The 25,727-nt window shown below is 42.7% G+C and overlaps 1 protein-coding gene across 2 annotated transcripts in view; it reads right to left on the reverse strand.

Annotated features, from left to right (window-relative positions):
* FAM120A (family with sequence similarity 120 member A) overlaps nucleotides 1–25,522 on the reverse strand; it is a 115,866-nt gene extending 90,344 nt beyond the window's left edge. The window contains exons 1-2 of one of the 2 annotated variants that reach the window (XM_014480148.2): nucleotides 24,810–25,517; nucleotides 1,300–1,546 (exon numbers count right to left, since the gene is read on the reverse strand). In XM_014480148.2, the coding sequence (XP_014335634.2) occupies nucleotides 1,300–1,546; nucleotides 24,810–25,283 (721 nt within the window). In that variant the 5' untranslated portion in view covers nucleotides 25,284–25,517. Of the gene's footprint in view, nucleotides 1–1,299; nucleotides 1,547–24,809 lie in introns of both variants that reach the window. The other variant, XM_070375252.1, reaches the window with a different exon arrangement.
* Between the last annotated feature and the right edge of the window lie 205 nt (nucleotides 25,523–25,727).

Genomic DNA, 25,727 nt, shown 5'->3' on the forward strand with positions numbered 1-25,727 from the left:
TTGGAATGTTTATTGAAAAATCTGCTAATTAGAAATTTCTAAAAGAACCCACAATATAGTCCCCCTTGTAAGCACAACCAGATCCTGTTGCTAAGCATTGCAGAATAAAAACAGAGAGTGCAGTAAGATCTCACTTTTTATTAAGACCACACATCTCTCAAAGAGGGCCTGAGTACTCCCAAACAGCTCTCAATCTCATCACTGAAGTTCTTGGGTTTTACTCACAGAAGGGTTTTGCTCAGAACACACTTCACATTTTTAACAAACTCTCAGCAAACTAGAGCCAGATACTCAAGTAGCTAAGAGACATGCACAAGAAAGGAAGCTGACAGAAAAGATAGAAATAACTATAAACTACAGACATAAAGTGATAAATGGATTACCTATTACCAAGTTGGACTTCCCTGATGGCTTACCAAGTTACTTTAAAGAGAAAAATTTATATATAAAATCTTAGTTAAAACAAGATTTCATCCCTTCTAGATATTCAGCATGAAGAATTTCTCCAAGGGAGTTTTTAAAGATATTTATACATTTACTTGGAGAAGGCAATGGCACCCCACTCCAGTACCCTTGCCTGGAAAATCCCATGGGCGGAGGAGCCTGGTAGGCTGCAGTCCATGGGGTCGCTAAGAGTCAGACACGACTGAGTGACTTCACTTTCACTTTTCACTTTCATGCATTGGAGAAGGAAATGGCAACCCACTCCAGTGTTCTTGCCTGGAGAATCCCAGGGATGGGGGAGCCTGGTGGGCTGCTGTCTGTGGGGTCACACAGAGTCAGACACGACTGAAGCGACTTAGCAGCATTCATTTACTTAAGACGCAGCCTTTGGAAACAAAGGTAGGATAGTTTATTTCTGTTGTTTTCCTTTTAAAGTAGTGAGAATCCTGAAAACAAGGGGAACACAGAACAGTGCTAACTTCACAGCAAATTTTCTTCTGTAATTTGTGTCAAAGGTTTAAATCTTTTTCACAGTGAGAACATATTAGCATTTGTGATTTTTAAATGTTATTTCCCCGAAACTTTAAGAGCATTTTATCCCCAAAGTTAGTTTATTGGCCTAGACAAAACAATACATAAACAAACACTTAAGAACAAAAGAAGCACATACATTATCAGCAAAAAATAATGAGTAAAGAATGTTACTGAAGAGAAGCCCATTCCCTGGTTTTCTAAAATTTAAGACACAATCCAAAATATTCTAGCACCGAAATTAAAAAAAAAAAAAAAAAATCAGTATGTTCCTGATACACAGAACTTGTTCACAAAATGAGAGAGCTTTACACTGCCACTTACCTAACAGAGCGGCAAAGATAGGGAAGCGGTTTGGGTTCAGGTCCAGCTGCTTGGCAACCTCATGCATCAGGTACTGGCTCGTGGTGAGACTCTTCCCATTCCGGCTCAGTTTTAGGGCGTGGGCACTGAAGTAGTAGGGGATGTTGCACAGTGCATAATCAGAGTCGTATGCAACCAAGCCATGGAAGCCGTTTTCTCTGCAGAAACCGATCACTTCTTGATGATGGTCCTCAATGCTCTGTGCAACCTGTGCAAGTAAGAAGAGCACTTCATCAGAGGCCAGTACCACTGCAACATGCGCTCTATATGCAGACATATTTGTACAGAATCTGCAACTGCCAGATATGGAAGATATGCAAGAGAGCCAAATAGTCAAAACTGCCATAATAAAGTATGAGGCACATTGCTCAAATAAGAATTTCAGTAAGAAACATCTTTGGTCAGTAACTTATGATCCCAACCATACCGCAGATTAATTTTCAATTCTTACCAAATTTGAAGATCACCCCATTTAAAATTATACAACACCAGGTGGCCCCTGCGACAGTATTTTAAAGGAAGGGGATCGGGGGGAGAAGGGGAAGACAGAGGAGGAAAATGAAGTGAGAAAGAAGGAGACAAAGGGAGAAGTCAGACACTCTCAGTGAAACCAAAATAATTTCTTCAAAGAAGATCACAGCAAATAGGTGAAATGATCAGAAGGATTTTCTAAACAAAAATAAAAGCCAAGTATTATCCATCACCTATCTGTCTACTAGTTAATATAGATCCTGAAGCATTGAGCATATGGGACAATAACAATGAACATGTGTTCAGTTCAGTTCAGTCGTGTCTGACTCTTTGTGACCGCACTGACTGCAGAACGCCAGGCTTCCCTGTCTATCATCAATTCCTGGAGCTTGCTCAAACTCATTTCCATTGAGTTGGTGATGCCATCCAACCATGTTATCCTCTGTCGACCCCTTCTTCTCCTGCCTTCAATCTTTACCAGCATCAGGGTCTTTTCCAAAGAGTCAGTTCTTCCCATCACATGGCCAAAGTACTAGAGCTTCAGCTTCAGCATCAGTTCTTCCACTGAATATTCAGTACTGATTTTCTTTAGGACTGACTTGTTTGATCTCCTTGCAATCCAAGGGACTCCCAAGAGTCTCCTCCAACACCACAGTTCAAAAGCATCAATTCTTCAGCACTCAGCTTTCTTTATGGTCCAATTCTCACATTTCTTTGCCGACAAAGGTCTGTCTAGTCAAAGCTATGGTTTTTTCAGTAGTCATGTATGGATGTGAGAGTACAAAAAACTATAATTTAAAAAATTCTAAAATTAGGCCAGCTGCATCTAGAAATGATAATCTTCGAGTCCATGCTCTCTACCTCAAATCACTTTATTATGTAGAATTTTATATTTACAGCAATGTCTTAAGGCATTTAAAAATCACCAGTGATTCCTGTTTTCCAGACATCTTTAACATTAAGTCTGCACAATCTCCTAAGAGGTTTTTGAAATGAAAAGAGATTGTAAGTACCATTCCCTTGCTCCACTCCCCTCACAGATCTAGAAAAGGCAGCATGGTTCCTTGCTTCATAGAATCAGATATCCTGTAAAGGAGATTATGGTTACATAGTTGCTAAGTCATGTCCAGCCTCTTTTTGACCCCATGGACTATACAGCCTTTCAGGCTCCTCTGTCAAGGGGATTTCCCAGGCAAGAATATTGGAGTGGGTAGCCATTCCCTTCTCCAGGGAATCTTCCCGACCCAGGGATCGAACCTGTGTCTCCTCCTTTGGCAGGCAGATTCTTTACCAATGAGCCACCAGATGGGGCAGAATTAAAGGTATGAGTTGAGTCAGTGTATAATGTATGTTTTGCAAGAGAGTTTATTAACCTATTCTTCTGGGAAACTGAGGCTAAGAGCAGTTCAGAACCTAGCTCTGCCCAGCTCTAGGACGAGAGCAGTCCAGAGACATCCTCTCTGAGCACCCTTTGTCTACATGCCTCACAGCATATTACCTCATTACCCTCATAATAACCCTACAAGGGGAAAGGAGCCAGCCCTGTGTGGTCACTCAGAAGGGTGTTCAACAGCAGGGGAAGAGCAAGTGTACTGGCTCAGACGTGAGTGTGGTATCTGCAGCCCCATCCTAGTGACCCAGGGGTAAGCAGCAGGTGATGGAGTCACAGCAGGCAGGACAGGTCTATGGCAGGTTTTCAAGGAAGGCTACTGGCAATGCAAAACAACAGGCAATACATTTCCAGAGCTGCAAAGCACTCATACTCTTTGATGCTGCAGTAATCTTACTCCAGGAAATACAGCCTAAGAAACCAACCTATCAGATAAAAAAAATGCTGGGAGCATAAAAAGGATGAAGGTAGCCTTCTATGGGAAAAATAATATTAAGGAGCTAGGCAAAGACAGAAACTACACAATGTTGTGAAGAAACTTGAGAAAAGCTTGGAACAAAATATTAAACAAAACCATTTCAGAACACAATATTCGGTACATACAACCACAAAGGAATAAGCAAAAACTGACACGGTGGTTCAGGGTGGTGCAATTATGCTTTTTTAAAGAAAAAAACTTTTTTTCAAAGAAAAAGGCCACCTCTATGCCACTGCCCTGGGGTCAAATATTCCTCCTTTCATATCCATCGCTCACCAGACAAGGCATACAACTTGCTCATCTGTGTATCAAGGGTCTAGGTTGGTGCCTGGCATACAGTAAAAACTACTTAAGAAATGAAAAACTCTGGGGGTTCCAGTTCAGAGGCCCCCAGTCTTTAAATTATTTATAAAGGTTAATAGGATAAACTCTAATCAGTAGAAACCAACATCCATCAGAGCCTTATAGAGTAGTTTCATCTATCTGGAGAGAGTGGGATGTAGCACTTTTCACAGTCATTTCCTTCTTCTACAGACTCTTTCCCAAACACAATTCCCTGTTCATTCTGAACACTTGATTTCAGACTGGCATTAAAAAGTGAGGTAAATGAACTATTAATAATTCACTACAAGACTAATTTGCAAGTGATTAAAAATATCTTTTTTCTTTTTTACTTTTTATTTTGTATTGGGCTATAGCCAATTAACAATGTTGTGACAGTTTCAGGTGAACAGCTAAGGGACTCAGTCATACATACACAGGTATCCATTCTCCCCCAAACTCCTCTCCCATCCAGGCTGCCAGATAACATCAATCAGAGTTCCATGTGCTATACAGTAGGACCTCGTTGGTTATCCATTTTAAATACAGCAGTGTATACTGGTCCACCCCAAACTCCCTAAGTATCTTTTACCCCATCCTCCTCCTTCACCCTAAAACCATAAATTTGTTCTCTAAGTCTGTGAATCTGTTTCTGTTTTATAAGTTCACTTGATTAAATATCTTAATCCTCTCCCAAAGCACATCTAACATGAAACAAATAGTTGTCTGCTAGAATTAATCCCCTAAAACAAAAGATAAAGGAGCCTGCTCAGTCATGTCTGACTCTTTGCAACCCCACAGACTGAAGCCCTCCAGGCTCCTCTATCCATAGAATTCTCTAGCCATTACCTTCTCAAGGGGATCTTCACAACCCAGGGATCAAACCCAGGTCTCCTGCATTGCAGGAGAATTCTTTACCGTCTGGGCCACCAGGGAAGGCCGATTAATCTCCTAAAACAAAAGATAAAGAAATCCCACCCTTAAGAAAACACAGACTTCAAATCTAAAGCAAGGTATATAACTGAATCACTTTGCCGTACACCAGAAACTAACACAACACTGTAAAGCAAGTGAAAGTTGCTCAGTCTTGTCTGACTCTGCCACCCCATGGACTATACAGTCCATGGAATTCTCCAGGCCAGAATACTGGAGTGGGTAGCCTATCCCTTCTCCAGCAGATCGTCCCGACCCAGGAACCAAACCAGGATCTCCTGCACTGCAGGCGGATTCTTTACCAACTGAGCTATCAGGGAAGCAAATCAACTGTACTTCAATAAATAATAAACATAATAAAGCAAGGTCAAGCAATCTGTGCCCTTTGTTCATCTTTCATCCTGTTCATCTTTCCTATTTCAAGTACCGTGAGTGATGGGGAGGAAAACCAAAAAGTCCAAGTTCCGGTTCTGGCTTGATGCCCAACCTATCTGGTGAGGAAGGTAAAATTCATGAATCTTCAAGGTTCTTTCACCTTCTAAAATTCTAGTATTCTTCCCTACTAGTTAACATCTATTATGCCTTTATCTGAGGAAAGGCTACATGGCATTAAGAGCCACAGGGTAACAGAAATGCAAACTTTCCTAGTGGCTCAGTGGTAAAGAATCTGCCTGCCAATGCAGAAGATGCAGGTTCGATCCCCAGGTCAGGAAGATCCCCTGGAGTAGGAAATAGTAACCCACTCCAGTATTCTAGATGGGATAATCCCACAGAAAGAGGAGCCTGGCAGGCTACAGTCCATGGGGTTGCAAAGTGTCAGACGTGACTGAGTACAGAACATTAAACATAAAATCCTTTTCAGTAAAGGAACAATGAAGTATGGTCTAACAGTTACTCAATTAGGAAAATAAAAGCCTCACAGAACACCTAAATGAAAGAGTCTGGTTGATGAATACAACATGACTCTACATTTGTACAAGCGCACATCACTGTACACCTCATACACGGAATAAACTTTAATATGCACAATGTAAAAAAAATTAGCCAGCAGTCAGGAACGCTAGGCCCGATGCAAACTGACAAATGTACTGAACTGTACTGTAAACTGTCTGTCACAGTGGTGCCGGTGAACAACTCTGCAACCATTTTCACATGTGTCAGGTTGGGGTAAAGGAATGGGAGATGATCTGGGTATCTCCCTGTCAGAGAACGGGGTTACAAATGTGCAAAGGGAGGAGGCTAGCATGCTCCTATGGTGTTGGGCTAGCCATGGAGAGATCCACAGATGACAACACAGTCACAGAAATCATCAGAGGTAAGCATGTGCACGTGGGCTGGTCTATAAACACACACATACATCTCCTATCTGTCAGCAGGGAGCCAAGAAGCAGTCACTCCAGGAGAAAGAACATCTATGCTCCAATCGGGTTTCTAAATACCATTCTCCACTAAAAGGGACCAGAGCCTTTGGGAAAAAAGTGGGTAACGCCAGGGCAGAGAAGTCCAAGATAAGCCTGGGACATCTACCTTGTGGTGCCAGGAAGGAAGGTAGTGATCACAAAACAAAGGACAGGGTATGTCAGCGGCACACAAAAGCCCACCTGAAAGATGCCCAATGATCAAAGCTGAAACAATCTGTGCTACAAAACAAATAACGTAGTGCTGGGTATAACCAAAGTGTACAATGAACACGTGAGTCGATACTGATACAAATACATGAAATAAAAGAGACAACTCTTCCCCCAGAAGAATTCAAATAGTAATGTAAAACCCCTTCCCAACAGGTGCCATTTAACCCCACCCCTCCCTTGAATGTATGCTGCACTTTATGACAGCCTCCAAAGAACCAAACCAGCAAAGGGGACAACAGACGTGACACCGAGCAGATGCCTGTAAATACCACTGTACAGGCACTGCGTCCTTGCAGCATTCTCCCCAGATCACAAGAACACATCGGACAGCTCAAACTGCAGGCCAGCCTACAAAATGCCTGATCAATTCTCCCGAAATGTTGAGGTCACACAGAGACTAGCAGAAGCCAGAGGTCACTAAGGGAGACAAGATGCCTAAAGGCAACAGGGAATCCAAAACGGATACGGGTGGAAAATGGAAGATATCTGAATGAAATACATAATGCAGTTAATGGTACACTTGTTGTTGTTCAGTCACTCAGTCATGTCTGACTCTTTGTGACCTCATGAACTGTAGCACGCCAGGCTTCCCTGTCCTTCACCATTTCCCAGCGTTTGCTCAAACTCATGTCCATTGAGTTGATGATGCCATCGAACCATCTCCTCCATTGCCCTCTTCTCCTGCCCTCCATCTTTGCCAGCATCAGGGTCTTTTCCAATCAGATGGCTCTTCACATCAGGTGGTCAAAATATTAGAGCTTCTGCATCAGGCCTTCCAAAGAATATTTAAGGTTGATTTCCTTTAAGATTGACTGGTTTGATCTCCTTGCAGTCCAAGGGGCTCTCAAGTTTCTTCTCCAGCACCACAATAAGAAAGCATCAATTCTTCAGTGCTCAGCCTTCATGGTCCAACTCTCACATCCATACATGACTACTGGAAAAACCATAGCTTTGACTATACAGACCTTTGTTGGCAAAGCGATGTCTCTGATTTTTAATACACTGTCTAGGTCTGTCATAGGTTTTCTTCCAAGGAACAAGCATCTTTTAACTTCATGGCTGCAGTGACCATCCACAGTGATTTTTGAGCCCAAGAAAATACAATCTGCCACTGTTTCTACTTTTTCCCCATCTATTTGCCATGAAGGGATGGGACCAGATGCCATGATCTTGGTTTTTTGAATGTTGAGTTTTAAGCCAGCTTTCTCACTCTTCTCTTTCACCCTCATCAAGAGGGTCTTTAGTTCCTTTTTGCTTTCTGCCATTAGCAATGGTATCATCTGCATATCTGAGGTACCAATGTTAATTTTTTTAGTTTTAATACTTTTAAACTATTAACTAGGATGTTAACATGTATGGAAGTTGAGTGAAGGACATTTAGGAACTCTCTGTACCATTTTTGTAACTCTTCTATAAACCAAAATTATTCCCAAGTAAGTTTATTTTTAAAAGAAAAAAAAAAAAGTCTGCAAGACACTGGGAGACTGTTTTAAACTATTTCATCAGGGGAACAAAGCACTGAATGGCATGAAAGGCAAAGTCTCCAAGAGTCTATCATATGAAAACATAACTCTGGGTCCCCAGACAGTCCAACTGAGGGAGGTAGGAAAGCCCAACGCAGATGGCATAAACCTATGAATGGATGGATAAAATCCAACAACCAAGAATACCTGTAAGAGGTCCAGTGAACAACTCTTCAAGACTCACATCAAAGAGCCTGGTAAAGAATCTGGGGCAGAGAATTGGATGGGATGAAAAGAAGACTCAATGCAAGGTGTGGGTGAAGATAGGAAAATGCCTGGGTTGTATCAAAACAAAGCCTGAGAGGCAGTTATTTAATTAAAAATAAAAATTAAATTCTAGAGACTAAGCTTCTGAGAATCAGGGTCTAACAGGTATCTGTTGTTCTTTCTGCTCTGAGTGTGTCTCTATTCTGGTCCGAACATCTCCCTCTCCCGTTTCCCGTCTTATCTGCTCTATCCCTGTCCCTCTGTCTGTCTCTCCAATTCCCTAGCCTTCCAGCTCCTGGCTCAGACTGGGCACATGATGTTTAATGAACACGCTGTGTCTAGTTCTTAATTCTTATTTTAGAAATGAGTAAAAACTATCAAATACAATTGGGAAGATTATTTCAATTTGAATTCCCAAAGAGTATAAAATAAGCTAAAAAATTAAGCCCTGAGACCTACCTACTTCCAGGTGATAAAGAAGGGGTTAAGGCCTCCTGTCAGAGTGAGCCAGACTTGGAATTATGCATACCTTCTTACAGAAAACCCCAGGCTAGGAACCAAAGACCACCCACCACCTTAAAAGGCACTAGGCCTTGACTGATCTTTGCCATGGCTGCCATCACCACTGCATCAAAATGCGACTCCAGATCAAGGGTGTGAAACCCTGGAGCTCCTGTGTACACAGCATAGAGCAGTCAGTGTTGACTTCTGATACGTGTTTTGGTATCACAACCAGGCTGGGAACCACCAAACATCTCACCTCACCTCTCCACCCAGAAACACGGCGTCACCAAGAAACACAGTGTATACAAGATCTTCAGTAGAAGATCTTCATGTTCAAGATCTTCAGTAGTTGGCAAAGCGCCCTATATTTGGTCCCAATGAAGTACTTCATATTTAGCTAGGGGTAACTTTATGCTACTATATTTTTGCCACAGAATCTTAGGTAAATCTTTTTATCTCAACAGTTTTAATTTTCATTATTAAAAAGGCAGATATATCAAAAATTCACTATTTTTTACAAAGAATAATGACTAAAGAATTCTCAAGCTACTTTGCAAATGTATTTATTTATTAATGCTGAAAGCAGCTATGGGGAAAGTCCAGTAAGAATGAAAAAGTAACACTGTTCCTTACTCCTAATCTCCAGTGAAGAAGCACTTGTACAGTGAGGTTTTGTATCTCTGGCACCAGGTAGGTGAACTCCACTACCTACTTCCTGTACTTCCATCTCTTCATCTGTAAAAATAATAGTACTCCCCTACCTTAGAGGGTAGCCGTGATGATTAAATGAGTTACTACACATAAACAGCTCAGAATCATTCACAAACAATAAGCACTCAACAAATGTCAGCTACTATTTACTTTTAGTAAGCTCTGTGAGAAAGGATCTGCTTCTTCATGCTTTTCATGCAGGACCTAAGTTCTTAGATTTTCTAACACAAAGGAAAAAATACCCTATGTCGTTCTTTAGAATAATTTTCAGCTCAGGGGATAATGTGACACATCCTCCAACCAACTGCCAGATTTAAAAGATGTAACTTAACCTGAACAGAAGAGGATATAAGTTGAGCTAAATTCTGAGGGGGGAAAAAAAAAATCAGGCTCTGACCTTTATCCAAAGAATTCTAGACGCTAGGTTTTAGATGCGTAAGACTTATTCAGGCTATTTACTACCTACTCAAGTAGAGCTGTTTCAAGCAGACCCAGTTTCCCCCTCAGTCAGTCTCTCCCATCAGAAGTTTCCATAAGCCTCTTATCCTTATCCAGAGGTCAGACAGAATGAAAACCACAATCACAGAAAACTAACCAAACTTGTCACATGGACCACAGCCTTGTCTAATTCAATGAAACTATGAGCCATGCCATGTAGGGCCACCCAAGACGGACGGATCATGGTGGAGAGTTCTGACAAAACATAGTCCACTGGAGAAGGGAATGGAAAAGCACTTCAGTTATCTTGCCTTGAGAAACCCATGAACACCATGAAAAAGCAAAAAGATAGGACACTGAAAGATGAACTCCCCAGGTCAGTAGGTGCCCAATATGCTACTGGAGAAGAGTGGAGAGATAACTCCAGAAAGAATGAAGAGATGGAGCCAAAGCAAAAACAACACCCAGTTGTAGATTTGACTTAGGAACCTGGAATGTTAGGTCCATGAATCAAGGTAAGTTAGAAGTGGTCAAGCAGGAGACGGCAAGAGTGAATATCGACATTTTAGGAATCAGTGAACTAAAGTGGATGGAAATGGGTGAATTTACCTCACATGACCATTATATCTACAGCTGTGGACAAGAATCCCTTAGAAGGAAAGGAGTAGCCCTCGCAGTCAACAGAAGAGTCCAAAATGCAGTACTCAGAATGGTTGCAATCTCAAAAATGAAAGAATGATCTCAGTTCATTTCCAAGGCAAACCATTCAACAAAACAGAAATCCAGGTCTATGCCCCAAACACTAATGCTGAAGAAGATGAAGTTGAACAATTCTATGAAGACTTACAAGACCTTCTAGAACTAACACCCAAAAAAGATGTCCTTTTTATTATACAGGACTGGAATGTAAAAGTAGGAAGTCAAGAGATACCTGGAGTAACAGGCAAATTTGGCCTTGGAGTACAGAATGAAGCAGGGCAAAGGCTATCAGAGTTTTACCAAGGGAACGCAGTGATCAGAGCAAACACCCTCTTCCAACAACACAAGAGAAGACTACACATGGACAACACCAGATGGTCAATACCGAAATCAGACTGATTATATTCTTTGCAGCCAAAGATGAAGAATCTCTATACAGTCAGCAAAGACAAGACTGGGAGCTGACTGTGGCTCAGATCATGAACTCCTTATTACGAAATTCAGACTTAAATCAAAGAAAGTAGGTAAAACCACTAGACCATTCAGGTTTGACCTAAATCAAACCCCTTATGACTATACAGTGGAAGTGACAAATTGATTCAAGGGATTAGATCTGATAGAGTGCATGAAGAACTAAGGATGAAGGTTTGTGAAACCATACACAAGGCAGGGATCAAGAACATCCCTAAGAAAAAGAAATGCAAAAGGCAAAACGGCTGTCAGGAGGCCTTACATATGGCTGAGAAAAAAAGAGAAGTTAAAGGCAAAGGAGATACCCATTTAAACGAAAGATATATCCATTTGAATGAAGAGTTCCAAAGAATAGCAAGGAGAGATAAGAAAGCCTTCCTCAGTGATGTATTCAAAGAAATAGAGAAAAACAATAGAGCTGAAAGACTAGAGATCTCTTCAAGAAAATTAGATACCAAAGGAATATTTCATGCAAAGTAGGGCACAAATAAAGGACGAAATGGTATGGACCTAACAGAAGCAAGACAGATTAAGAAGAGGTGGCAAGAATACACAGAAGATCTATACAAAAAAAGATCTTCACGACCCAGATAACCACGATGGTGTGATCACTCACTAGAGCCAGACATCCTGGAGTGTGAAGTCAAGTGGGCCTTAGGAAGCATCACTACAAACAAAGCTGGTGGAAGTGATGGAATTCCAGTTGAGCTATTTCAAATCCTAAAAGATGATGCTGTGAAAGCGCTGCACTCAATATGCCAGCAAATTTGGAAAACTCAGCAGTGGCCACAGGACTGGAAAAGGTCAGTTTTCACTCCAATCCCAAAGAAAAGCAATGCCAAAAAATGTTCAAACTACTGCACAATTGCACTCATCTCACATGCTAGGAAAGTAATGCTCAAAATTCTCTAAGACAGGCTTCAACAGTATGTGAACTGAGAACTTCCAGATGCTCAAGCTGGATTTAGAAAAGGCAGAGGAACCAGAGGTCAAAATGCCAACATCCGTTGGATCATTGAAAAAGCATGAGAGTTCCAAAAAAACATCTACTTCTGCTTTGACTATGCCAAAGCCTTTGACTGTGTGGATCACAACAAACTGTGGAAAATTCTGAAAGAGATGGGAATACCAGACCACCTGACCTGCCTCTTGAGAAATCTGTATGCAGGTCAAGAAGCAACAGTTAGAACTGGACATGGAACAACAGACTGGTTCCAAATCGGGAAAGGAGTACATCAAGGCTGCATACTGTCACCCTGCTTATTTAACTTATATGCAGAGTACATCATGCGAAATGCCGGACTGGATGAAGCACAGTCTGGAATCAAGATTGCCGGGAGAAATATCAATAACCTCAGATATGCAGATGACACCACGCTTATGGCAGAAAGTGAAGAAAAACTAAGGAACGTCTGGATGAAAGTGAAAGAGGAGAGTGAAAAAGTTGGCTTAAAATTCAGCATTCAGAAAACTAAGATCATGGCATCTGGTCCCACCACTTCATGGCAAATAGATGGGGAAACAATGGAAACAGTGAGAGATTTTATTTTCTTGGGCTCCAAAATCACTGCAGATGGTGACTGAAGCCACGAAATTAAAAGATACTTGCTCCTTGGAAGAAAAGCTATGACCAACCTAGACAGCATATTAAAAAGCAGAGACATTACTTTGCCAATAAAGGTTCGTCTAGTCAAAGCTATGGTTTTTCCAGTAGTCATGTATGGATGTGAGAGTTGGACTATAAAGAAAGCTGAGCACCTAAGAACTGATGCTTTTGAACTGTGGTGTTGGAGAAGACTCGAGAGTCCCTTGGACTGCAAGGAGATCATACCAGTCTATCCTAAAGGAAATCAGTCCTGAATATTCATTGGAAGGACTGATACTGAAGCTGAAGCTCCAGTACTTTGGCCACCTGATGGGAAGAACTGACTCACTGGAAAAGACCCTGATTCTGGGAAAGATTGAAGGCAGAGAAGGGGTCAACAGAGGATGAGATGGTTGGATGGCATCACCAACTCGATAGACGTGAGTCTGAGTAAACTCCGGGAGTTGGTGATGGACAGGGAAGCCTAGCATTCTGCAGTCCATGTGGTCACAATGAGTCAGACACGACTGAGTGACTGAACTAAACAAGTTGAGCTGAAAAGTGAGAACATGAAAGTCAGTGCCAATTTGGTGGAAGATTTTACTGTTGTTTAAAGAGCAATTTCAGTGTCATGACATACATTAGCAATGTTTCTAAAAGTAAATCTCTCCTCCTCAGGAAATCTGAAATTGTAGCTGAACAAAGTTTTTTACCTTATACAGCTCTTGGTTATTCTATAAGAATTGTTTACAGTGGTCTTAAAAGCAAGGAAAAGCAATTTCTTTTAAAATAAGGGAGTAGCACATGAAAAGATTCTCAACTTCATTAGTCATAGGGAAATGTATATCAAAACCACAAAGAGATATGATTTCACACCAATTAAGATGGCTACTATAAAAAAAAGAGAAGTAAGCAAGTGTTGGCGAGTATTTGGAAAAACCTGAATCCTCACACACTGCTGGTGGAAATGTGAAATGATGCAGTTGCTAAGGAAAACGGTAAAACACATCTCAAAATATAAAATCATCATATGAACCAGCAATTCCATTTGTGGGCATATACTCAAAAGAAATGAAGGCAAGGATTCAAACAGATATCTGCACCCCCATTTTCACAGCCATATTATTCATGATAGCCAAGAGGTAGAAGCAACCTAAGTGTCCACTGACAGATGAACAGATAAGCAAAATGGGTCTATCCACACAACACATTACTATTCAGCCTCAATAAGGAAGGAAATCCTGACAAATGCTACAATACAATGAACCTCAAGGACATTATGCTCAGTGAAATAAATGCAGTTAAAAAAATTAATTCTGTGTGATCTACTCACATGAGGTAGTCAGATTCATGGAAACAAGAAAGTAAAACGGTGGCTGCCAGAGGCTGGCAGAGGGGAACGGGGAGTTAGTGCTCAACGAGCACAGTTTCACTTGGGAGAGACGAGGAAGTTCTGAAGATTGACGGCAGTGACGACTGCATGACAGTGTGGAAGTGGTTCCGCATCCACTGATACGGAGGGCTGACTGCACTCACTGCACTATGTCACTGCACATCAGGGACTTGAGCATCTCTGGATTTTGGTATCTGAGGGGGATCCTGGAATCAGTCATCTGCATATACACAAGGGAAGTTTGTACTTAATTCCATTTAAAAATAGTTAAGATGGTAAAACTTTTGCTATGTACATAGCTTATCACAATTTAAACAATAAAAATATATAATGATAAAAAGAGAGTGGCACCCCATCTCCCTGTCTTCTCAGGAAACCTAGGCACTTGGTGCCAAGACATAACTTCCTACTTGTCAAAAGAGAAGTTTTATCTTTCCTCTGAGTAATGACAATATATATGTAACATATGATATCTGCCAGCTTACATAAAAGGGTGAGATTTCTTCTTTGCAATCTCTTTAGCATGTTGTCTGTGATGCAACTGCAATCTGGTTCAATGCTTATTCAAAATAAAACTCTTTTCTTTCTCTGCTTAAAAAAAAATTAGAGTAAATGTCATAAAAGAAATGCAAGTTAAACTTCATAAATTTTTAAAATAAAAAATAAAATGATAAAAGGAATGTAGAAATACCAACATCATTTGTATTCAGTGTTTATTCAGCCTGCTATATTAATCTAATGATTCCGTTAACTCCTAGCAATACTATTCTTTTTAAAAATCCAGTTTCAGAACATCAAAATTCAAGTTTTGGAATTTAGAAAAATGAATCTCAGATTGATGCAATCTATTTTACGGGGGTGACACCTGCAAACTCTTTTATTTAAAAATTTTATAGCTCACATAAGTACACAGGCATGGTTCACAGGAGTGAAGGTGAAAGTCACTCAGTCATGTCCAACTCTTTGCAATCCCATGTATGAGAATCCGCCAGGCTCCTCTGTCCTTGGAATTCTCCAGGCAAGCATACTGGAGTGGGGAGCCATTCCCTTCTCCAGGGCAATCCTCCCAACTTAGGGATCGAACCCAGGTCTCCTAAACTGCAGGCAGATTCTTTACTGTCTGAGCCACGAGGGAAGCCCCCACATAAGTACAGGAGATTGAAAACCCATGGAGCCTATGCTTATCCAAGCAGTCAAGTGAGGCCCTCCTTGTCTGGACTGGCTGGCACTCCTGCTCATGGAGATGAACAGTACATTCCAGAGCCATGAAAACTCAACCCTCCAGTAATATCCCTTTCAGTATATCTCCCCACAATACTTAGCCTAATATCAACAGGGTAGCTTCGATTTTTCCAAGGAAATAAATTTATTCCAGAGACAAGTGGGAGGCAAGTAACCAGGGTACAAAAGAAACACGCTTCTAGATCACAGATCCTTAATTTTACAGATTCACCATCACCTTTGCAGATAAATCAGTGTGCCAAATTCAACTCTACACTAGTTCTAAGATGCCTAGAAACAAGGTTTGATAGAAGTCACGTATAAGAAGGGAGAAATGATGGCTAACTTCAACCAATTACCCTAAGCAGTCACCCCTTTTATTCTTCAACACGACTCCTAAATTAAGCAGCATAAAGGGTTTACTCAAAGATAAAGCCTCTGCACCAGGTAACCAAGCTGAGACTACTTACCTATGGAAATGACAAGACTCTGGGTTTGAATACAAACTTTCTACCATCTTTCTGCTAACACTGTCTCGCAAAGGGGACTGCGTAACGGTGGTCATTCATCAAAGGACTTTCTAGAGAAAATGTTGTTGTTAGGCAGACTCTTTGGGAAAACATAAACATAAGTTAAAAACAAACAATGTCAGCTATACAGAGACATTTGCAGGATTTTAGAGTATTTCTATCTGAACTCTGATTAATACATTTAATTGTTCTATTTATAAAATTCTTCCTATAAATCCATTGGAAAATTAACTTTCCAAATCCTAAAGCATCACTTTCCTAGGGTAAGGGTTGAGAAAATAGGTAATGGAAATAAAAAGGGACAAACTTCCAGTTATAGTTGACCCTGAACAACCAGAAGGGAGGTGTTTATGGGCACCAATTCTCCACACAGTCAAAAATCTGTGTATAACTTTATAGTTAGTCCTCCATTCGTGGTTCTGCATCCACTGATTCAACCAACCACAGATTTGGTTGTAGGACTGTAATATTTACTATTGAGGAAAAATCCACATATATGTGGAGCTGCACCGTTCAAACTTGTGCTCTTCAAGGGTCATCTCTATTTGGAGGAGGGCATGGCAACACACTCCAGTATTGTTGCCTGGAGAATCCACATGAACAGAGGAGCCTGGCGGGCTACATACAGTCCATGGGGTTGCAAAGAGTCGGACACCACTGAGAGACTAAGCAGAGTATACTTGAAAGTTGCTGAGAAGGCTTAAAAATTCTCATCATAAGAAAAAAAAAGAATAACTATGTATGGTGATGAATGTTAACTAGACTTACCGGGGTGATCATTTCAAAATATATAAAAATAACGAATCATTATGCTGTGCACCTGAAACTAATATAATGCTGAATGCCCACTACATCTCAACTTTTTAAAAAAGTAACTCCTCTTCATATTACAAGGCATTTATTCCTGTGGTCAATTTCATACTAAGACTGGAATGTGTAGTATGTTTTAATTAATTCCTGTCCACTGTATGAATTCTCACTGTATAAAACAAAATGTGGGTCTAAAAATATATTAGAGAGAAGGTACGTATATTTATGTATCTTATTTAGAAAACTAAGTTGCAACTCTTTTTAATTACTTCTCTTCCTGTTTCAAACACTTTATGGCTTCACTAAGGCCCAAAGCCTAGAATTCTCTGACTTGTTATCACCAGGATTTCCTAGTACTGGCACTGCTGATATTTGGGAATGGGCAATTCTTTAGTGCGGGGCTGAACTGTGCATTGTAGAACATTTAGCAGCATTCCTAGCCTGCAGCTGAAATGCCTTCAGTTGTGACAATCAAAAATGTCTCTACCCACTGTCAAAACCACCAGTCCTCAGCCCCAGTTGAGAACCACTCACTACTCTTCACTGACTAAACAGACTGTCCTATGGCATCCAAGAAAGTTCCAAACACTGACTGGGGAAAAGGAGCCCCAGCTTCCATTAAACGCCTTAAAGAATTCCATTTGTTTCTGTTATATTCACTCCTTCATGCCTGGCCTATAACAGGCACTCAATATTTGCTAAAGGGAGAGTGAATCATCATTGGGAACAAGTCAGAAAAGAGAGTATAAGAAATTTAAGGTGAGAAAATAAATCTTACTTAATGGCCATTGATCCAGGTTTTAAAAGAAAATAATTACATTCGTCTGCCTATATAAATAGAACAAGGCAAATATATGATTAACAAGCTGAATGCCTATACTAAACATAAAGGAGGAGTAAAATTAGTCCCCAGTCTCAAGTAGCTTATAGTTAGTGGGAGAGATACATACACAGGTAGCTATAATAAAGCTTTTGAGATGGGCTTTGTGGTAGAAGTAAAATTCTAACAAGCAAAAGTGGGGTAGACAAGAGGGAGCAACATCAGTCAGGAAACAGTGAACAGTCTGGTTGGGAGCATTTTAAAAGTATAATAGAAGAACTGTGAATGTGACAGAAGGTAGAATGGACTCAGACTGCAGGAGGGTCTAAAAGCCTAAATAGTAAGTTTGGATTACGGGTTCCGTTCTAGTCACTGCCAGGAGTGACTCACCCGACGACCCTGCAGGCTGCTCTGACACTGTGTACAAGAGGAGTTCCCCTGTTGACACCAGGCGTGGGGGCCCAGTCAGATCCAGAGGCGATCCAGAGACCACCCACAGTAAAGACACACTTTAATATAATGATACTTACCCTTAGTATATGTCTTGTATTCTACTTTTTATTCTATTTTATTCTGTGTCAACTTTTTAAATGCCAATAAACACCCAATAATTCGGTTTTACAACCCACCAGCACGTTTGCAAGGACTTATGCCTTTTCGGTAAATTTGGTGAGTTCACATGTTGGGGATACTAGAAACGAGGAAGAAAAGTGTGAGAGGCTGCTGGGCTAGAACTGACGTGTCATACTGCAGGGAGTGGAGGATGGAATGATAAAAATGCCAAAGATGATTCTAGGGTGGTTAAGTGTAACTTTGAAGTGGGTAACCATGAGGTTCAAACCAGTTAGGGCTAAAAGTGAAACCAGAACAGACTGGGAGAAGGAAAAATTGTGGAAAGTGAAAAAAGAATGAAGGATACATCAGTAGTGCTCAGGTTGGCGGGGCGGGGGAGCATGCAGTTTGAAGTCTTATCATTCTTCCTGATAATCATGGGGAACAAACTCCAGGGTAGCTAAAGTGAAATTACAACAGTCACTAGAGGTGAGTAATCTGAGGCCAGATGAGAGATGAAAATAATCAGTTTGTGTGCTGAATTGGATATTGTAGAAATAATCTCCAAGTATATAAAACTAGCTAAACTAGCTGCTCATGTCTTTAAGAACAGTAAAAGGGTGCACTGGAATCTCTCAAAAGCTGAAAAAGTACGTGCATAGTTTCGTTTTTAGTCGCTAAGTCGTTTCCAACTCTTTTGAGACCCCCATGGACTGTAACCTGCCAGGCTCCTCTGTCCATGGGATTTCCCAGGCAAGAATACTGGGGTGGGTTGCCATGTCCTTCTCCAGAGGATCTTCCCAACCCAGGGATTGAACCCACAATTCTTTGCCACTGAGCCATCAGGGAAGCCCTCTCTGTTATATACTCTTCTCATAAACCCCAATATTATCTCTTTTGAGGCTGATACTATGCACATATAGACTTCCCTGGTGGCTCGGTGGTAAAGAATCCTCCTGCAGTGCAGGAGATGTGGGTTCAATCCCTGGGTTGGGAAGATCCCCTGGAGAAGGAAACGGCAACTCATTCCAGGAAATGGAAGTGCTTTGATAAACAAAAAGGGTTCAGCAAGGCAGAAGGGAAGAGGCAGTGGGCTTTGATAAGTCTAACTTTAATCGTAAAAAAGGCCAGAAGCGGGGTGCAGGGGGGGGGTTTAGAAATGGGTGGTAATTGTTGATAAATATCAGTGCTTAAAGTCACAAATCGGTGTCTTAAGAGCTGAATCTAGCCTGGAGTACATTTTGCTTGGCTCAAAGGTGTTTTTTTAAATGGGATGATTTCAAATAAAAATCTGGACTTCTGACTTCCTTGAAAAATCTCAAGGTCTGGCAAAGTTACCTCCATAGTTTTGTAAGGCTTTTAAAATGTGCACACTCTTGGACCCACCAAGCATATGTATCATACCATTTGTAGGAGATGGATAAATTATGGAACACCATGGCATTAAAAAGAATCAGAACTGTAAGTACAGACAGCAAAAGACTGTTTATATACTTATAAAGAAAGCAAAATTGCTGAATAATGTAGCGATCACATTAACGTTAAAACTAAAACTACTATGATAATATATGATATATAGAATATACATAGGGAGCTGCTGTGGAAAACAGTATGGTGATTCCTTGAGACATAGAAATACCAAATGACCCAGCAATCCCACTCCTGGGTCCATATCCCAAAGGACTGAAAACAGGGACTCCCAAAAGATTTTTGCACAACCGTGTTCACAGGAGCACTATTCATCAGTGCTATTCACTTGGCTATTTCACAATAGCCCAAGGGGAAAGTAACCCAAGAATCCATGACGTAAATGTGGTTCATCCACACAACAGAGACAGAAAAAAGGAAGGAACTTCTGACCCAGTGTTATAATATGGATGAACCTTGAAGACATTAGGCTAAATGAAATAAACCAGTCACCAAACTGGCACACTTGAAGAAAATAGGTAATTTTAAATGAGTATTTTAAATGGATGGCTGGTTTGACTTATAATGTGGTCAACTTAGAGTTCTAAGTATTCCCTGATCAATTCAGTTCAGTTCATTTCAGTCGCTCAGTCATGTCCAACTTTCTGCGACCCCATGAATCGCAGCACACCAGGCCTCCCTGTCCATCACCAACTCCCAGAGTTCACTCAGACTCACATCCATCGAGTCAGTGATGCCATCCAGCCATCTCATCCTCTGTCGTCCCCTTCTCCTCTTGCCCCCAATCCCTCCCAGCATCAGAGTCTTTTCCAATGAGTCAACTCTTCGCATTAGGTGGCCAAAGTACTGGAGTTTCAGCTTCAGCATCATTCCTTCCAAAGAAATCCCAGGGCTGATCTCCTTCAGAATGGACTGGTTGGATCTCCTTGCAGTCCAAGGGACTCTCAAGAGTCTTCTCCAACACCACAGTTCAAAAGCATCAATTCTTTGGCACTCAGCTTTCTTCACAGTCCAACTCTCACAGCCATACATGACCACAGGAAAAACCATAGCCTTGACTAGACGGACCTTTGTTGGCAAAGTAATGTCTCTGCTTTTGAATACGCTATCTAGGTTGGTCATAACTTTCCTTCCAAGGAGTAAGCGTCTTTTAATTTCATGGCTGCAGTCACCATCTGTAGTGATTTTGGAGCCCCAAAAAATAAAGTCTGACACTGTTTCCCCTGTTTCCCCGTCTATTTCCCGTGAAGTGATGGGACCGGATGCCATGATCTTAGTTTTCTGAATGTTGAGCTTAGTGATCTTTAAGAATAAAAGTATATTGCTAGTTTTCAGTGTCTCCTGGATAGAAACTGTGCTATCTAGCAAAAGCATTTTTGCTATCAGATCTGACCTGAGAGTGAACTGCAGGTAGGCACACCCCTATAGCATTCTTACACAATGAAACTGAACTTTGACTTCAGCACACTACTTCCCTCTTAAAGAGGTTACTGGTTACCTTGCCCCAGACACTGCTCAATCAGCAATCCCATTTCTTGCCATATAAAATTAGCAACAAAACACTGAGGGCTAAAAGAGACAGCACCATGAGAGAGAACCTAGCATGGAACTGGACCCCTACAGAGTAGTCCCTCTACCCCCATCAAGGACACAAAGAAAGAGCATCACCACAAGATCTCAGGCCACAGCCTAATCTCACATTCTTCCAGTGACTTAAAACACCAACTTGGCTTTACGAGAGATCTCAGTGAATATACAAGGACTTCATTATAAACCTGCACACCAACACCACCACAAGTCTTGAGGAAGAAACATTTAGGAAAGTTCCAGGAACTTAATGCCACCAAGATTTTTAAGTAAACATCAGTCCTCACTAAGTTTCAAAGGTTATGATGACTCAAGGCACACAAGAGGAAATGCTCCTCGTAACGAACAGAAGCCAAATTCAGGCCAGGCAGTTTAATGACCTGAACAAAATTAGCTGATGTGTGGGCCAACTTCTAATGGTTAAAGAAATACAATTATTACTCTAGTGAAGACATACTCCTCTAAGCCAAAAAAGATTTCTCAAAGCAAAGCTGACAGGAAATTAAGCCTTTCTGCCAGTTTACAGAACCCTGGAGGTCAATACAATGGTAGATTTTTATAAGAAAAATGCTTCATATGCCCAACATTATATACAGTAAGATGCTTGTGTAAATTGCTTTGCCAATTTTTACTTAACCTTTTTTCATTTAAAAAAAAATTATACAACAAAATTAACTTTAATTTACTTTTGATGTATAGTTCTACAATTTTAAAACCATGCTACCACCACAACCATCAGGCTACAGAACAGTTCCATCACCTCAAAAAGCTCTCCCTTGTTGTCCCTTTATATTCACATCTTCGTGTAACCTGTCATCTGGTCCCCATTTACAGCCTTATCTGCAAGAGAACGTCATACAGATAGAATCATACCTTTTGAGCCTGGCTTCCTTGTGTGTATCAGTAGTTTCTCCCTTTTTACTGCTAAGTAGTACTGCACGGTACCATCGCTTAACTATTTACCTCTTAAAGGATATTTGCTTGCTTCCAGTTTGAGCTATTATGAACAAAACTACTACGAACAATCAAGTATAGTTTTTCTGTGAATAATAGTTTCATTAGGAAAACACCCAGGAGTACAACTGCTGGATCATTATGGTAAACCTATCTTATAAGAAACTAAGGGAGCTATCTTTCAGGGTGGCATACCATCTTGCATTCCCACCAGCCATGTGGGACGATTCCAGTTGCTCAGCATTCTTGCCAGCATTCTGGCATTGCCGGAATTACTTATTTTAGCCATTCTAACAAGTATGTAGTGATATGCCATCATGGTTTTAATTCACTTAACCATTTTAATAGGCATTTTTCTAAAAAACAGTATATGCTGTTTCACTTCCTTAGAAAATGCTGAACATACATTTTCCCCCAAACCATCCTCATGGAGTAAACCATACTACCCCTCAGGGGCTACTGAAGTACATAGGGTTGTTTCATTTGTTTCTAAAGATGCCTCAGAATTACGTGTGCTTTTTATAGCATTTTCTATCTTCTCCCTTGTAAAGTGTCACTTCTTGCTATTAATGGTGCGCTTGCCTATGGCAGACTTTCCTCTGCACCCTTTTCTCAAGCTGACTTTAGAAACAGGTAACTAAGTTTATCAGAATTACATCTGAAAAGGAGAGGGCAGTCTACAAGGGAGAGTAGTTGATTCTTCAATGAGGAAACAGAAAGCTTTTTTTTTTTCTTTTCAGATCACTATACCAAAACTTCCTGACCTCTCATTTGGCTGCTGAGAAATTTTTAGCAGCTAAATTTCTTAGGCATTTTCCAAAAAGGTGAGCCTGCCTGGTAAGTGTACACCAGGGAATTAATTGAGTCACTACTATATTAAACTGTAAAATTAACATTATATTGTGATTCTATATCAGGAATTCAAAGTTTATCTAAAGCAAAGTGATTATACACTCAATTATATCTTGAGTCCAGAAACCTAAATGGAAGTAATGATCTTAATTCTAGTTTCTTACTCAAAATTCTAAGCACCTAGCAGGTGAGACATTTATAGGGGCGCAAAGACAAATATCAAGAAATTTTACAACTAAAAAAGTAGATAGCAGTTCTTTCAAAAGATAGAGACCATGTTCAAACACTGAATCTTATCCTAAGTAAAATTTATGATGTTCCTTGGAAAGCCATTTGACTAAAAAGCTCATCGTCTTTTCAGTAGTAAGTAGTTTCCATCTTTGTACAAGACAAAAGTGTTAACACTCAAAGCATCTTCTGGAGGTGGATCACACCGGGGAATTACACTGTCTTACTTCTCAGAGAGCCCTGGCTCCAGGGCAGATAATGCCAACAGCAGTCCCTTGCTCTCACCCGATCTTCCCCAGGGACGCAGGCTAGGTCTCTGCCATATTCACAGACCAATAGCAGCTTTTCCAGCAGCCTCGACCCGCAGACTTAGAAACCCTGTCACCAATTGCATTAGGATCGGGGTGGGACTTCCGCTATCACTTTAGGCTTAACCACCACCATCTCAGCACAGGCAAGAGCAGTCAGGAAGTTCGAATTTCACAAACTTTGGGATCAAACACAGTTCAAGCAGAAATAAAGGAATAATAAGCACATTGGAAGGCAGAGTGGCCAAACTCAGAAAAATAAAACGAAGAATTTAAGAACTGTAAACGAAGAACGATGAAAAACGAAGCAATCAACACTCAAGTCAAGGGTCACTGGTTTGCATGTTATCTCTGCCCTAGCTGCTAGGTCCTGAAGCACTCCTTGGCCTGAGTTCAGGGAGGAGCCCTCTGCCAAAAGGAGAGCAGAATGCTGGACAGCCAAAGCTCTGATTACCTGAGTGCACAGCCCAAAGTGGTGGAGTTCTTACCGTGCAGAGAGAAATAAATCCTGGAAACTCTGATTCACTGACTTTGCCTGATCCTGGACCACTCCTTTCACATGAGACACACAGAACCAAAGACTTTTTCACGCAGACTAAATCGTAGCACCGACAATATTCCATCATGTCAATCATGTCAAACTATGATTCTTTGAAATCCAACACACAAAAACCCGACAATTTCTCTAAAAACTGTTACCTTACTGGGAACCTGGACCTAGCCTTGCGTTCTCAAGAGAAAACCAACTCCACAGACCTTGCCCAGGTCGAACCGGGGTGACAGCAGTAGGCAGTGGCTGGAGACCCCTTCCTGTCGCCATCTAGTTCACTTGCTCCCACAAAAAACCTGTTGCTGTTCAAGCCTTCCAAAATCGAAAAAGGCGTCTCGTAAAAGTTCAGGTTAGTAATATGCCTGCTTCAAAGTGTGGAGGAATACTCGGGATCTCCGCGAGTGGCACTGCACCTTCCAAGCTTGCAGCTATCCGCTGGTCCTACGGTTCTCGGCCGGCCTGGTGCAGTCGAGGTTCCCAGACCCCGGGCACCCGGCAGCCGGCCGGGCTCCAGGCGGCGCGTCCATTTTGCAGCAGGTCAGACCTGGAGGAGAGAGGCGCCTGCGGTCCCCGCGCCCAGACCCCCAAACCCGACCCAGCTCCAACTTCAGACCCTGGCCTGCCCAGAGCCCAGACCCCAACCGAATTCCAGACTCCGACCCAGGCCTGGACCCTGGCCCCAGACCCCAAACCCGGACTCAGGCCCAGACCCCTGGCCCATCCCTGGTCCCCCAAACTCTAGTCTAACCCCGACCCACCCTCCCTTAAATTCAAGCGACCCCTTAAATTCACGTAGACCTACGCCCGGCCCCAGTCTCCAACCCCGCCCCCGGCCCACGCGGACCCCAGTTCGCCTGCCCGCCCGGCTGGCCGCACCTTGACGTGGAAGCGGATGAGCGCCAGGCGGATGCAGTGCGCCATGCAGACGGGCGGCAGGAACCAGACCTTGGGCGGCGGGGTGCCCTTGTTCTGGACATGGCTGACGATCTGCTGCGCCGTCTGGCGCTCGTTGCCCTGCCGCTTGACCCACTCGTGCAGCCGCGCCTTCTCAAGCGCGCCGTTGAAGAAGACGAAGAGCTCGATGTTGCCGCCGAAGCAGGCCTTGGCTAGCGCGGCCAGGTAGCCGAGCATGTGGTTCCACTGGCCGCCGCTCACCCAGTCGGTGTAGAAGCCGCCGTAGAGGCGATGCAGGCAGTTGTCGGCGTCCACCAGCAGGCGCAGCGGCGTGTGCGGGGGCCGCTGCCGCCCGCCGCCCACCAGGCTGCCCCGGGCCAGCTTCTGCAGCTCCACCGGCACCACGGCGCTCGGGCAGTGCTTCTCGATGTAGTCTTGGAAGCCCTGCACGCCCATGGCGGCGGCGGCGGCGGGCGCGGGGCGGCGGGGCGGCGGGGCCGGGGGCGGCGGGGCCGTGGCGCGGGCCGGGGCCGGGGCGGCGGGCTCTAGGGGGGGCCGGGCCGAGCCGCGGGCGCGCTCATGGCCGCTGCGGCCGCCATGTGCTGCCGCCTCCCAGGGCCATGGCGGGGAGGGACCTGCGCCGTGCGCCGCTCCAGGCCCAGGCCAAGCTGAGGCGGCCTCGCGCGGGCGGGCGGGCGGGCAGCGGCGGGGCGGGGCGGCGCCAGCTGACGTACGCGGGCCGGCGGAAGGGGCGGAAGAGGCGGTGCTGCGAACTGAGGGGCCGGTAACCAGAAGAGGGGCCGATTCCCGGCGGCGCAGCACTCGGACTCCGGCTTCGAACTTCGGTCCCAGCCTTGGCAGAGTCCGCGAGGCCCAGCCCAGGGAAAGGAGCCCTTGGGC

Source organism: Bos mutus, chromosome 8 (assembly GCF_027580195.1).
Source record: "Bos mutus isolate GX-2022 chromosome 8, NWIPB_WYAK_1.1, whole genome shotgun sequence".
NCBI lineage: Eukaryota > Metazoa > Chordata > Mammalia > Artiodactyla > Bovidae > Bos > Bos mutus.